The sequence below is a fragment of the Carex rostrata genome, chromosome 9, assembly GCF_964058835.1.
Source record: "Carex rostrata chromosome 9, lpCarRost1.2, whole genome shotgun sequence".
Classification (NCBI taxonomy): domain Eukaryota; kingdom Viridiplantae; phylum Streptophyta; class Magnoliopsida; order Poales; family Cyperaceae; genus Carex; species Carex rostrata.
Window position 1 is genome coordinate 5,837,947 of NC_135926.1, and position 15,312 is coordinate 5,853,258.

The 15,312-nt window shown below is 34.9% G+C and overlaps 1 protein-coding gene across 6 annotated transcripts; it reads right to left on the reverse strand.

Annotated features, from left to right (window-relative positions):
• Positions 1-1,256: 1,256 nt before the first annotated feature.
• On the reverse strand, positions 1,257-11,397 carry ASG2 (transducin family protein / WD-40 repeat family protein). 6 transcript variants are annotated; one of them, XM_078308403.1, is made up of 21 exons: positions 11,077-11,397; positions 10,738-10,948; positions 10,080-10,148; positions 9,748-9,825; positions 9,506-9,640; positions 9,323-9,427; positions 8,339-8,467; positions 7,551-7,666; positions 7,236-7,353; positions 6,776-6,881; positions 6,546-6,688; positions 6,269-6,451; positions 6,067-6,177; positions 5,561-5,672; positions 4,701-5,074; positions 3,771-3,861; positions 3,467-3,562; positions 3,288-3,358; positions 3,059-3,186; positions 2,637-2,707; positions 1,257-1,567 (listed from the first exon to the last, which is right to left on the reverse strand). In XM_078308403.1, exons 2-20 carry the CDS (start codon positions 10,813-10,815, stop codon positions 2,638-2,640), a joined length of 2,313 nt encoding a protein of 770 aa, XP_078164529.1. In that variant the 5' UTR covers positions 10,816-10,948; positions 11,077-11,397; the 3' UTR covers positions 1,257-1,567; position 2,637. The 6 variants fall into 6 exon arrangements, 4 of the variants coding, with proteins under 4 accessions (XP_078164529.1, XP_078164531.1, XP_078164530.1 ...); XM_078308405.1 differs by having other exon boundaries at positions 1,257-1,459; positions 11,041-11,378; XM_078308404.1 differs by having other exon boundaries at positions 11,041-11,378.
• Positions 11,398-15,312: the final 3,915 nt, after the last annotated feature.

Consider the following 15,312-nt stretch of genomic DNA (forward strand, 5'->3'; position numbering starts at 1 on the left):
TACCGCTATATGAGACCCGCTATAGCTACTGCTATGCTACATGATTTTTTTTTGCAATTTATATGGACTTCTGTACTTCTATTCTTATTTCTAATGCTACATGGTCTTCTACGATAAGTATACTAAACCAAACTATATGCTTCTATTTTTATTTGTGATTTATTCTATCATTCTATATCGAGAAATATTCAAATACTAATTATTCATTTTGATTACTCTTTTTATAGTATTCATTAGTAAAATTATTATGGTTCGTTTTAATTGAAAGTTGATTTTGATTATTATTATAATTATAAAATGTTTAAATATGTATATTGACTTTATTTACCTTATAAAATTAATTGCTCTTTGTCTATTATAATATGTAATACTATGAAGTATAAACTATTAAATAATGTTACTTTTTAGATTTTTTTTCATTTTTATTTGCGTAATTGATAAAAAGTATAGACTTAGATTAGTTGTCATTTAGTTGTTACATCAATTCTCTAATATTGATTATGTTGATAATTAGTAGAAATATAGAATATAAAGTTTGAAAAGGAAAAATCGTTATGTGTAATAGCTTCCGCTATAGCTACGCTATTCGCAATAGCTTTTTTTTTTGTCTCCCCGCTATGCCGCTATAATCGCTATTTAGAACCTTGCTTAAAAGTTAGATTTACTTTTTTTACTCGTTCTGTTCCAAGAATGATAAAGTTACTCTATAATTCGTTTAGTTTGGGAAGAAGCAACAACTTTTACTCGATGGCATACTTTGTAAATTGAGTGAACTTTTAGAATTTTTTTAATGATCAAATATTCAATTCTATTATACTATTCAACATAGGGCTGTCAACGAGCTAGACTTTAGCTCGACTTGTTAATTCTAGCCCGAGCTTGAACTGAGAGAACTGGACCTAGGTCATCCAAGACAAAAACCCAACTTGAACTTGTGACAATCCACTATCAAACTTGTGACAATCCACCTGCTAAGCTTGGTTATTTCAGCCCGAGTTTTGAGTCAAGCTGGCTCATTAACAGCTCAATCCACTATCGAACGAGCCGAACGAGCCAGAGGCGAGTCACGAGCGATCCACGAGTTATGAACTTTTTTACCAGCCCTAATTCAACCCTTGACCCTTCCAATCAACAAAATTCAATTCTAAATCTATTCTAATAATTTCTTTTCTATTGAAATGAAATCTATTCTCATTAATTTTGCTTCCGATCAATGCAAATCTTCCAGAAGTTCACCGTTAAGCCAATTTTTAAGATTTTTATCACAAAACAACCTGATAAATGAGATTGAATAATCTATACTATCATGAGCAACTATGATGCAGCTTTTATTACAAACATGCACTACCGTATCTATTAACATATGACATTTCTCTGTACAAAATTTTACAGTAATTGGCTTGATAAAGAAACAGGGGGTTGATCCCTTCGTAGTGACATCCCCAGGAAGCATGTTTTCCTAAAAAAGAATAATTCATTGCACATTTTAAGATAGCACCCTCAAAACACTTTTTTAAGTACACCGGAAATATATTGATATCGAACTTCTCCATAACATTTCTGTTAGCTGCAAGCACAAAAAATAAAGATACAAGGAAGATTATAAGATAATAAACCTACAAGGCTTACATAGCAAGAAAGAAAAAGGAAACAGAATATTATAATCAAGAACGGAATTTACATGGATGCCACTCACAACGTTGACTTAATTGTATATCAGTTAAAATTTTAAATTTAAATTAACTGCCGCTGAAAGCATTGTAAACATTTCAAAAATGAAATAACTGTCAATTGAACTAAATCAGATATCTTTATATAAAGTTACTCCCCGGCAGTGTTAACATTTTGTATCAATTTATAACAAAAGCCCATTTTGTATCAATTTATAACAAAAGCCAACATATCGTCACAAATGTAATAGCCAATGAGCACGCAAAATAATCACACATTATACAAAAAAATTTAAAAAATGTTCAGTTTAACAAAATATTCTGGTAAAAGAACAGGTATCAAGCCAAAAAAGGCAGTTTGATTCTGTTTTAAAAGTTTTGGGCGAAAACATTTGTCATTAATAGATTTAACACAACTTGTACTGATAGATTTAGCAAATGAATAAAATCAGTTCAGACAACAACTACATGAGGGATTGATAAAAAAAAGCATCATTTTTTTAAACATTGAGGAAAATAAAAATCACCTAACATATGTCCAACAGCCAATATTGGACGCATCCTAACATCTATCTGATAGATGTTTTAATTTAAATTGAAACCTGCTGGTTTTCTCTGATGAAATTAAGTATTAGTTGTTGAATTCTCAAAGCCCTACATGAGATAAAATACAATTCTATTTCACAGAAGAGAAGTAACGAGGAAATGGTGTCAATAGAGATGTCTTACATTAAGTTTCAATTTGGTTTTGTTTATATATTCACGTAAGCTATTAAATAGTTTTAATATGATATCTGAAAGGATGTATTGCATATAACTAATGAGTTGCACTTTTGGAAAATAAACAATACAAAATGTTTTTAAGTGGCATATTTGGAATTGTAGAGTTTTAAGTTTTACCGGAAATATGTAATTTAAAGGTTTTATATCCCACAGGTTAACAGCCCAATAAAAATGGTGGATTACCTCAGGTTTGAGTGCATTCTAAAGATTCAGTGAACTCATGCATCCTGATCCTCTCCAGTAGTTCCAGTGGTCTATAATAATGAAGTCAGCCCATTATAAAGTGAAATAGAATACTAAGAAAATTACCCATCACCAGAATTATCCTTGGCACACTCCCTCTTCTCTAATTTTCCCATTTCTATTGTTGAGATCATTATTAACTGTGAGAATGTGAACTATACGATATAAGTATATAACCCTCACTAAAAACATTTGCGTAACCTAAAACGTCACAAACAACAGACTGACATGCTGAAAATTTATTGGCCACCTATTTGACCACCAATTCGTTGCACATTGCCATATATATGGTACAGAAAATTAAAGATATTCCTCACAAAAAAGTCCATAGATTTTAGTCAACAGAATTGAAGCAGACATACAGCATGATTTCACGGCTGTGGCTGAGCTGGCGTTGGTTAACCTGCATTGCTTTTAGTACATCTGATGTTTCTGGGCCTGCAGCACCTCCTGCAACCCGAGATGCTGCTCCCGCAATTGGAGTCCAAATCTGACGCATCCAAATTTTCCAGGAGTCACTTGTATGATAACATCATCAAATAATGGTAATGTCTAGTACAGAAAAAAGCAGATCAAGCAAGAATAATAAACCTTTATTGTGTTATCAATGCCACTGGTTGCAACAGCGCAGTCAGAGGGATGAGCTTGTATGCAGTTTACCACTACAAGACATACAAGTCATGAAATCTGGATTTCGGAATGCACAAGAGAATATAGGAAACAAAAAAAGAGGAAGAAAAATAGAATGTGCTTTTTCAAACCAACATTACCGGCCTCATCTCCAGCAAGCATCTTTACAAGTCTTCCAGTTTGTTTTTCCCAAATAAACCATTTGCCATCATCACTTCCACTTGCAATGAACTCTCCTAAATACATCAGAGGCTATCATGCTTTAGATACAATATTTCAATTATATCAATAACATAACAGGTGATCAATGAGAAAAATAACCCTACAAGAAATGTAGAGGTTGCACAACCTCATGTGACCAAGTTTAACACTAATTATTGCAACCCACTAAAAAATTTACTGAAATTCTAAAAAGAACAACTCATGAAATAATAAAGAGAGTACCCCTTTGACCAAGGAAACTAGCTTGTTTAATATCTGTTCCTACATTGCAGTGCCCAACATATCTTTGCTTCATATCAACTGCTACTTCAGGCTGCATTTAACAGAAACAAAAAAAAGAATATAAATTGGTACAAGCTACAGGAACAGAATAAAAAATAATGCATAAACAGAATAAGCAATAATAAAGAGATCAACTGTAGCCCACGACTAAAAAAGAAAACAGAACTTTTCCATTGAACTGAGTCATCTTGTCACCATTCTAATTGATGCAAGATGCCAAAACAAGGCTTTTGGTTTCATTCACCATTTGCAAGTCTGATGCCCAAGAGTAGGGGTGATTAATGAGCGAGCATGAGCGAGTTAGGGTATGCCCATGCTCGGCTCATTAAGTAAATGAGCGAGTTTAAGCGAGTTACTAAATGAGCGAGTTATGAGCGGCTCACGAGTTATGAGTACCAAAATTTAACAAATTGTCATAATTTATTTAAATAAAATAGAATAAAAATTCAACAAAAATTGACAAAATAGAATCAACATATTACATTCTCCACAGTAGCATCGATTTTGTTCTGCCGACTTTACAAAAATATGAATGTATGAATATGACATAGGGATTTAATGAGGGAAGGCCGCAAAGATGATTTAATGTTGCATAAATTAAGCTCATTGATTTAATGCTACAAAATTTAGTGCTGCAGAAATTTATTTGGGATTGAATGTGGCAGGGATTAGATGTGGCAAATTCTTAATGAGCGAGTTATGAGCGAGTTGGGGCATGCTCATGCGCGCTCATTAAGTAAATGAGCGAGTTTAAGCGAGTTGATAAATGAGCGAGTTTAAGTGAGTTTTTAATGAGAGAGTTATGAGCAATTTACTCACCCCTACCCAAGAGAAGTCAAAGGACAAAAGAGGGCAATGAATGTGAAAAACCTGAGACAGAGAATCATCAGAAGAAGAGACATTGGCAACCGACTCATCCTTGCCCGAGTTACCACTACCTCTATGCAACAGTACACTCAAACTACCGCGCACGACTCTTGAATCAATCTCATTCTCACCAGTATCTTCACCAGAAACTGATGCATCAAAATCAAGTTCCATTTCATTATCATAGTCAGAGAAATACTCATTTTCCTCCTCCTCTTCTTCTTCTTCTTCTTCTTCTTCTTCTTCTTCCCTCTGGCTGGATGGTCCCGACATGTTAGATGCAGCCAGGAGTACATCGCTTATTGATCTAATCCTAGCACGATTCACCCCATTGGATGTACCATCTTCGTGCAACCTTCTTCCCTTTTGTGCTTCAGCTGAAACGATAATGTTGAGGATTTAAAAATGAACACCATAAGGTTAAGATAATTCACGAGAAAACATAGATTTTAAGATACCAAATCTATCCCAGAATAGCACCATTATCTTGCGATTCAAAAAATAGTAAAAAATTAAAAAAAATATAAATATTGGTCTCCAGCAATATTTCAATAAGCAGTTCAGATCTGCCAATTTAAACTTAAATGGGGATTTGGAGCTGTAGCATAGACTAACTCTTCCATAATAGAAAAATATTTGTAACACTAGAGCAAACCTAGAGGTAAAAATTTACCATGCTAAGTATAATATTCTAGTAGCATACAGTGGAAGTCTAATAGGCCATTTATGAGGTGTCTTGTGCTAATAAGACTTGTGCTAAAACAAGCAAGTTCAAACGGAGCTCCAGGCATAGTAGAACTTTAAATATATTGGAGTCTTCAACATTTAAAAAAAGATTTCTAGCTACTCTGCAATAAAAGAACCTGTAGCAATGCTCTCTTTTAAGGCATCTAATTTTTTTCTAGCATCAGATATGGATGGCACTAGATTGCTTGATGCATTGGCATATAACATAGCGTCCTTCAGCCTCCCCAACTAGAATAAAACAAGAAATAATAATCAGCTAGCGATCCACGTACCAAAACCATGACCTAATGCTGGTTAGGGATTATTTAGAGATAGTATTATAGGTCTTAGGTCATAGGAGTAGGAAGTTAGAGTCTGGGATGTAAGCTTAGGATTTTGACCTCTACGATTAGGTAGAATATAGTTAATATTAGTATTAGTATTATTACTATCACTTTCACTTTTATTTTTATTACTTTTATTTTATGACTACTTTATTATTACTTATCTTTATTGTTTAATTGTGATTGGGTTTCATTTCTAGCCTACCCCAACTCGTTTGGGACTAAAGGCTTGATTGTTGTTGTTTGTTGTTGTTGATATTGACTCTTGAAATAGTAGTTTTCATGCACTTAGAGTTTACCTGAAGAAGAGCCTCAGCCATATGAAAATGTGCTCTGAATGAAGAAGCATCCAACAGGCGAGCACTGTTACAGTCCCTAATAGCCACGTATGCATCATTCTTCCATTTTCTCTGACCATATTCCATATACATCTATCATTTAGATCAACTACCCACCTAAGATTTAGAGAAAAACAGAAATGACAACTTTATGCAGACCAACCTTTAGCAAAAGAGCAGCTCTAATGCACAAGCAATCATGCCTTAATGAAGACCCGATGTCAGGACCTTTTCCATCAAGCACCTCATTGCAAGCATCTATTCCATACAGATAATCGGATGAATAATCGGATAAATTATCCAAGCATTTGGTTGCAAATTGCACCAATTTTTTTCGCACCTCAAGCTACAAGAAAAGAAATGTCAAATCAGGGTTATGCTATTTTTTAAGAAGATAAAAATAGAATAAAATAAATTAAATGAAAGATAATTTGTCCCACCTTCTGCGAAGAATATTTTGTTGAAGGTTTTACGGAAATACTTGGCCAAGATGAAGGCTGGTATGGCACTGCTGGGAATGGTGGAACATACAAGCACTTCTGAATATCACCTGTGCTATATCTCATCGCATTCTTACCGCTATCTAAAATTACAAAGGAGAGATGTTATGAGAAAGTTCATGATGTCATATCTAAAAGCAAGATATCATACATTATTTTACATTGCTTACCAGAGGTAACATCCATTAGGTACACATGTTCACCACTATAACTTAAAAGAACCTCATCACCATTCGGACTGAATGCAACATGAGTGAGGTGCAAGCTCGACTTCCTCTGTTAAAGAAAACAATGCAATCTTTTACAAATTGTCACATTGTTACAAAATAAAGGTTGAGATTCATTGAAAATTTAACTGTACTATTTAACGATCATCATAAATAAAGCTTCAGTTTATAGTCCAACAACTTAGGCATGACTATATGGTATATATATAGCGACCCATAAAATCATGAAATTCGGTGCACGGCACACCAAAACGATGAACTTAATTTCTGATTTTAAAGCTTTTCAAATTCATTTTAAGAAAAGTCGCCATAATTGTCAAAATAATTGCATTATAAGGGATTACATCAAAGAAGAAAAAGGATAAGCAATGAGAAAAAAAGGAAACAAAAACAGGTAAGTTACAGGCTCAGCAAGGTGTACTGGACAGAAATAGTTGACATAAGGAGGCGGCTTAGCTGTGGTACGGCATGAGCTAAGAGGAGGGAGCATTCTTCTGTCATATAACCGAGCAAAAGCATCACTGCACAGTTTCAAAAGATGTGACATAAGCATATGCATTTTCTTAGTACTGTAGTGTGCTAAGAGTGACTATGATTTTTTTTTCATTGTGGGATTCATCTCCAAGTACACAATCCCTTAAAGGGAGACCACATGTATCCCATCTACTAACCTAGTCACATTGAAATTATAGATGTGCTCAAAAGGCTAGTTGCATACCTCCCGCCTACAAGAATTTGATGGGGCCGTGTGGGGCTGATGTCACATGACTTAAGAGACAAGCATTGCCTTGGAAAAGCCGCCAAAGATTTTTTGGCACCACTACGTAAATCAATCTAACAGAAAAAACAAATTAGAAAAACAATTCGAAGCAGCTATAAAAGGAACATACCTGGTCTACATTCAGGTCAAAACATTGCATTTATCCTACTCAGACTTCATAAAAAAAATAAAAATAAAACATGCGGGGCTGGTAAATGGATTGGGTATCATCTGATTTAACTTGCATCCATATCCACAAAGATGCAGAAAAGGATATTTATGATGATGAGAGGATATAAATATGATTTGGTGTACATAATGCAAGGAGAACATGCATTTAAAAAAGCACTGTGAGGGCAGAACCGAACAGGATACACATATCTACACAATTATTGACCAAATCCAAAATGCGAAGTTTTCGCTTCCCCTCTTCACTTTTTGCCAAATCTACTTTTCTTCCAAATCACCAAATTGCACTAATTTATTATGTTATATACAGATTAAGATATAAATGTACATTACTATCCACTCAGTTTTCAATCTACACAGACTTCATTACCATAAATTACTATCCAAGTTGTCCTACCTTCTAGGTTCACATCACAACCCCCACCCCCCCCCCCCCCCCACCCCCCAAAAAAAAAATATAACAACTCAATAAGTAAATAGACAATATTAATAATAAAATAAATTAAAATAAAAAAAGCGGAAGGAACCAGGATATGTAAATGACAGAAAGGACATACAAGTATATTGCGGCATTCCTGAGTGGTGGACCCTGCAGGAGGGCAAGAAGAGCACTCGCGAAAGTCATGCTGTCTGAAAGTGCCATCCTCACTTGCACTCCAAACTATGTTAGGGTTACCAACCTCCACCTAATAAAATAATTCTCATTAGAAAAAACATCTGTCTAAAGAATAACCAAAGCATAAAATGGATCTCTCTCTCTTTCTCTCTGTAGATATGTGTGTGTCACCAAAACCAGAGTTCCCCAAAAATTCCAAACCTCGTCTGAGGAAGCTGCCACCTACCTACCAACCACCCACCACAGCTCTTCTTTCTGAACCTAGGTCTATCTCTTCCTCATCCAACAAACAACAAACAAAGACTACTCCCTGGCAAGGTTTAAGGACTGCTGGATCCATTGGGTAAGAAATCTTCCCTCTCAGACCTGGCTCTTCTCTTCTCTTCTTGCCCCATTGCTTTGTTCCCTCTCATTGACCAGATCAAGAATATTCCCACGCCTAACTAAGTATGCAGTGTATCACTAGAAGGGGTTGATTGTTTAGCACACTGAGGGTATTCTGTGGCACCATGGCAGGTGACAACATAAAGCAGATCGGCCAGAGGTTTTTTCTCTGTGGTAGGTCCCAAAGTTTAACTGGTTAATAGGCCAACACTGGGCATGGGTCTTAATAGTGATGGTACGGATTTGGGGCCAAATCATTTGTTCTTCAGGTCTGAAAGGTAAGAAGTTCATTGCACATCATGCATCAAGAGATGTAAACCACAACTGATGGCAGTTTAAAGTAACTATTGCAATGGAAAAGACACCAGCATTTTAAGGGTTCTTTATAATTTTTCCACTGTGCGCGTAACTTCATTTTAATTGTTTTTTTTTTAATTTCTTTTTAATTCTCCTTCTAACCACAATACATTTCTTTAAATGATACCGATATGCATTTTGCTGCTAATTTAACTGGTAACAGTATTAACTAGAGTTTACTTACAGCTAGTTTCTTAACCCTCCTGGTGTGACATCGGTACAGAGCGGCAGGTACAGGAGCAACTTCTTGAACCCTCGGTCTCACACGAGATAAGTTGAAAACACGAACCTAGCATAAAACGAACAATCATTTCCTTTCTTTTCTATTCTATTTTTGTAATCCTAATCAACAAAACATTATTTTCACCTCTGCATCTCCGGCTCCGGACACTACCACCTCATCAGATGTCTCTGGTACAAATCTGGTGCAAAATATGTTGGTAGAATGGCCACTATCGATGCTATGACGAAGCTTCTTATCAGTATAGTTCCATATGTTAATCTGTAATAATGCGGCCATTAGTTTTCCACTAAACTTAAGGAAGCATTGTTTAAAGTGTACGATATCGGTTCTACCAAGGATAAAATATGGCCTGTATACACACTTACCTTTGTGTCATCAGAACCCGATATCAAGAGAGAACCCTTGGAGTTCCACGCAATAGCATTGACACAGCCAAGGTGGCCCTGGAAATAATAAGGTTCTGCAACTTGTTAGATACTAATATAATGATCATAACAAATTTTGTTGAAAAATATCGAGCACTTAGTGACTAGCTTTTGTAGCAGTACAATTCTTTAATTCTAATATACATCTGTGCTTAAAGAAAACTTTTACTTACTTTCTTCAATGCACAAAAGGTATTAAAAAAAATCATTATATTTTGTTTCTATATACTTTACCAACATTTCATACAGTAAGAGATAAGTGGTCAATGTACCTCCATCTCTTTTTCCAAGGCAAGCCTTTGCACCAGAGAGGAATGAAATTGCAAGTTCCTGTTTGTTCCCTATGAAATTTGAGACAAAAAAATAAGCTGCTGTTGTCAGATAAAAAGATATAGAAAAGTATCAATGGATATTGTGAGCTTTATTTCGACATAGAAAATTATCAGCTTAAATTTCCAAGCAGAGCCAAAAATTAAACCTAATTATACAAAATGTTCTATCCTCAAGGTCAGCGTACTGTTATCCTCAAACATAAACACAGACACAAGTTCCTCAATTTAAAAAAAAAACTTAAGAATGGTATTATTAAAATTTTCTCCTACATTTGTTAAATGATTATTCACTAGATCTTTCAAAAATATGAAAGTTATCTGTCAGCAAATAATTTTAATTTATTCCTTCTCCGGAAAACAATTATCCATCTTGCACCACACTAAAATTGAATAAGACTGTATCACAGTGGCGAGTACAAAAAATAGCATAAATTAATCTCCCGTAGTGTTCCTATCATACTACAGCATAATTCATTTAAAAAACGACAATTAAGCTCGATAAATGAAGAAAGCGAGGATGAAAAAACATAATCACAGAATCTTCAAAGATAAAGAAAAATTATCACGTTAAACAAAAAGAGGGAAACAAGCGAAGCACCTTAATCGAATCCAGTCGCCGCCTCTCGATATGATCAGAAATATTCCCATCGGGGAAGCTCCAGTGTAATTTATCCATTTCGTCGCGAGAATGAAACCCTAACCTGACGCCAAGAGGGAGCGATGAAGCAAAAAGTCTCTGATTTTAGCAGATGAACTGCCTTGAGATTGCAGCGTAGATCGTACTTTGTAATCACTTCTCGCTTCTCGTACTGCAACAAAGGTGCTTTAAAGTTACTAACTTCGAGCATAGAGCACAATCGAAGCATTATTGAGAGGAGAGAGACAGAGAGAGTGTGTGTGCCTGGCTCGAGATTTCGTTGCCGGACTTCACTTATACCTTTCCGCCAAATTCTCTCGCGATGGTGCCGCAATTTTTTCTCAAGAGCAAGAAGAATAATATATTGAGTGGAAGAAGGAGAGGTAGAGAGAGACGGGGTTGGAGAGAGATTCTTGGTTCAATTTCTGATGATGGCGGTGGAGACAGAGGTAGCGAATGGATCCTCAAACAGTCGGCTTCTTCTCAGTGGTATACATTATGTCGTCCCGCTCTCGGCGCTTCTATTTCGAGGTCGCGCGCATTGAGAAAAGAGAGAGACCGACCTACTAGAAAGTGCGAAAAAGAGAGAGAGCGCGCAACCTGGCACGTGACATCCCCATTGTTGTTATTGCTGGGCTGCTGGCCAAGTGGCCATTAAATCGAGACTTCAAATCCAATGGGAACCGTCCGATGACAAATAACGCTCTGATCTAACGAGTTCATTTCATCGTTCAGTTCTTTTTACTGTCCGTCCGATAACATGTCTGGTTGCTAGTTAGAATTTTAATATCTAACAAAATATTAAGAAAGACCATCTAATTTTTAAGGAGCCAACAAAAATATTCATAATAGTAGCTCTTAACTATAATTTTAAATACTAGTTAAGTGCCGTAGAAAATAAAAGTATTACATTATTATACTTTGATGAAAGGAAAGAGGTACTTGCATGAGTTTATGATATTTTGTACTTACTATATCGTTTGTAATTGGTATTATATTGCAACACATTGATTACTGGTTAATAAGAAGTCAATTTAATTTCTAGAAGACAAATATGTTAATTACAAGCATTATGACACATAATTAGATAGAAATAAAATTCATTATCTTCTCATTGATCAATATTTTAGGAAGGACCCTGATAACAATCCCCGCAGGTCTATCCCCGCAGAAAACCCCGCACAAACTGCCAAAAATATCATGGGGGGGGACCGCTCAATAATTAATACTCCGCAGAAACTGTTAGTATTTAACTTGAAGCATCAAAGTATTTATCCTCGATTTTCAAAGTATTAATCCATATGCAATGATCTCTATTTATGAAAGAATAAATCAATTCATTAATTGTCCTCGCACAAAATTTCCTTTTTTTTTGAATCATCCCCGCACAACTGGGGACCATTAAACATGGGGGGACCACTCAATCATTAATGAACGTTTAAAAAACTGTTAGTATTTAACTTGAAGCATCGAAGTATTTAACTTGAATTTGTCAGGTATTAAACCCTATGCAATGATATCTATTTATGAAAGAATAAATCAATCCATTAATTGTCCCCGCACAAATTTTTTTTTTTTTTTTGAATCGTCCCCGCACAACTGGAGACCATTAAATAAACAATCCCCTCACCCAATGATAAATACTCTGAGACATAATGATAAATATTTTATGTTACATGAGTAAATACTTTACATTATATGGATAAATACTTTATGTTACATGGATAAATATTTCTCATGCATACTTGCAACTTTCAGTAAAACATCAATGATAAATACTCTCATGCATAATGATAAATACTTTATGTTACATAGATAAATACTTTGTATTGCATAGATGAATACTTCTCAGACATAATTGCAACTTACAGTAAAACATCAATGATAAATACTCTCAAACATAATGATAAATACTCTATGTTACATGGATAAATACTCTATGTTACAAGGATAAATACTTCTCAGAAATAATGATAAATATTTTTTTGAACATCAATTAACAAATAAGCATTATTAACGGAAATTGTTTTTAGATAACAGTATAATTAATGCAGATATTGTTTTTAAAGGAATAATTAATGCAGGAATTGATGAGGAAGGCATAATTAATGCGGGGATGGGAGTGGGGGGTTTCTTATAATTAGTGGGGGGGATAAAAGGAAACTTTTAGGGAAATTAGTGGGGGGATATATGGCAGTTAAGGAAGAGAGAGATTGCGGGGAAAATGGGGGGATGAGAGTGGGGGGTTTGTTATAATTATTCTTTTAGGAAACATATATATGTTATATATATGTTAGTGGACTAACAAGATTGCATCAAAGAGATCAATTGAAGAAAATAGCTACCTAATAAAAGAAAAACCCGACATAAGTTCAAAACAAAGCAATTCAAACATACAATATTCTAATTAGACACAAAAGAGCTAGCCAACATAACTTCAAAACAAAAGCGAGTCAAAAACAATCCTAAACCCCAAACCGGTTCAGTTCTAGATCTTGTTCACCATGGTGCTTCTCTTCTTACTATGTTTCTTCTTATGCATAATCTGGAGCGTTAACTTCTGTACAGGGCTGATACGGTCTGTACCAGTTAGTATGGACCATATCTTAGGCGCCATTTGGTGAACTTCTTGACAGCTGTATTTTGATCAAATTACTTGGCCACCAATCATCTCCAGACACCCTTTGGCTTCTATAAAAGACCTCTCGACTGAACATGACATTATCTTTGTATCTTTTATGTTTTCAATTTCTTAAGTGAGAAAAGTGGAGTGTGTGGATTGAACATGACATTATCTTTGTATCTTTTATGTTTTCAATTTCTTAAGTGAGAAGAGTGGAGTGTGTAGAGATTAAGTAGGAGGGTACTTCGTGTATGGTTGTATCTCTCTTATTTCTCTATTGTAAACATGTTGTTCCGCAGCTATGTTTAGATTCTTAGGATTGGTAGTAAACCTTGTTACTCATGATGTTTTGATATATATTTTATTTTGATCATTGTTTAGTCTTTTGTTATTTGATTGCTTTTGCGCTTTATGTTCGTTCTTACTTGATTTTATTTGTTAGTCGAGACTGCCATGTGATGGCCACACATGGAAAGATAGTTAACATTAGGCTAACCATATTAGGATAAGGACGAATACAAATACTAGATTAGTGGTGGAGACCTTAGTCAGTGATATCATTACTTGGATCAACAAAAGTACACATGGGAATCTTAACATTCGCAGACGAATGTCGCATTGTCGTGCCTTACCATGGGACACCCAATAAAACCAAGATAGTAGGGCAGCATACCTAGTAAGTGATAGGGCCGGTCCTAAAGATTTTGGGGCCCAGAGCGGGATAAAAATTTGAGTCCTTTATATAGGGGTGCAAACGAATTAGAAATTATTTGATTTCGTTCGGATTTTAATCTGAAAAATTACTTAAATTATCTAATATGTATTCGTATCTAAGACTATCGGTATTTGTATCCATATCCGAAAAGTTATAACGGATAAGGATGTTGTTTAATAATTAACTATATGTATCTGCATTCGTATTCGTATCCGATAAGATACAACGAATAAGGATACGGTTTAATAATTAATTATCCATAACTATCTGTATCTGACCGTTTACACCTCTACTCCACAAGAAATGATTTGTTAAATACCAATGATTTATTACTTATATTTTAGTTGCATGGTATTGATATATGATCATTAATGTAGTTGGTTCAAGACTCTCTTTGGTTTTTTGTCCTATATGCTTAGAGAAAAAAAACATTATTGATCTTGAATTGATATATTCTGATTAACAATATAACATTATGAGATGAATAGTGACTAATATTTTGGTAATATGATATATGTTTTGTATCCAACAAATTTATTATGAAAAATATTAGATCTAATTAATGAATGAAAAAAACTATATTTAGATATTATACTTTACTAGAATGTATATTAGTAATTTATTTAATTATCCGAATTATATACATATCCATCCGATATCTGATCCGTATGGCTGCTGATTTTGATAGGCCTAAATTATATACATATTCAATCTGATTTTTATCACGAAATAACACCAAATATCTTGCATTTTGAATATAAAGTGAATAGAATATACATAGGATCACTGCGTTTGTCTAGTTTTAACTTGCAGGAAATGAAGAAAACCGAAGAAAAATGCTCAGCGCGGACGGACGGTTTGCGATATGGCCGCACTAAATACTTAGATGGATATCTAGACGCGCGCCAATTTGAAAAAGGTATAATAAGCTATGCATCAAAATCCGTGCAGATGCACGGATTTCAATGCAGCCGAAATCTGGTTGCACATAAAAAGTCCGAACTCAATGCGGGTGGTCTGGCCGCACTGTAGCACTATAGCAGCCAAAAATGGAGCCTGAACTTAAAAATGCCATAACTTTTGCCTCGTAACTCCGTTTTGGGCATATGACCACTTTTCGGAAAGCTAGCGAGAAGATCTACAACATAAGAAATTAAAAAAAAAATTTGGATCCAGTGGGGACGCACTCAGTACTTAG

What these genes read in the sequence shown, in the direction of transcription:
- ASG2 (XM_078308403.1), bottom strand. Translation starts at nt 10,815, where the DNA reads ATGGATAAATTACACTGGAGCTTCCCCGATGGGAATATTTCTGATCAT. An exon ending in GGAGGGTTAAGAAACTAGCT is followed by an intron (nt 8,468 to 9,322) that starts GTAAGTAAACTC and finishes TTATTTTATTAG; the next exon opens with GTGGAGGTTGGTAACCCTAA. An exon ending in TGGCTGAGGCTCTTCTTCAG is followed by an intron (nt 5,673 to 6,066) that starts GTAAACTCTAAG and finishes GTTTTATTCTAG; the next exon opens with TTGGGGAGGCTGAAGGACGC.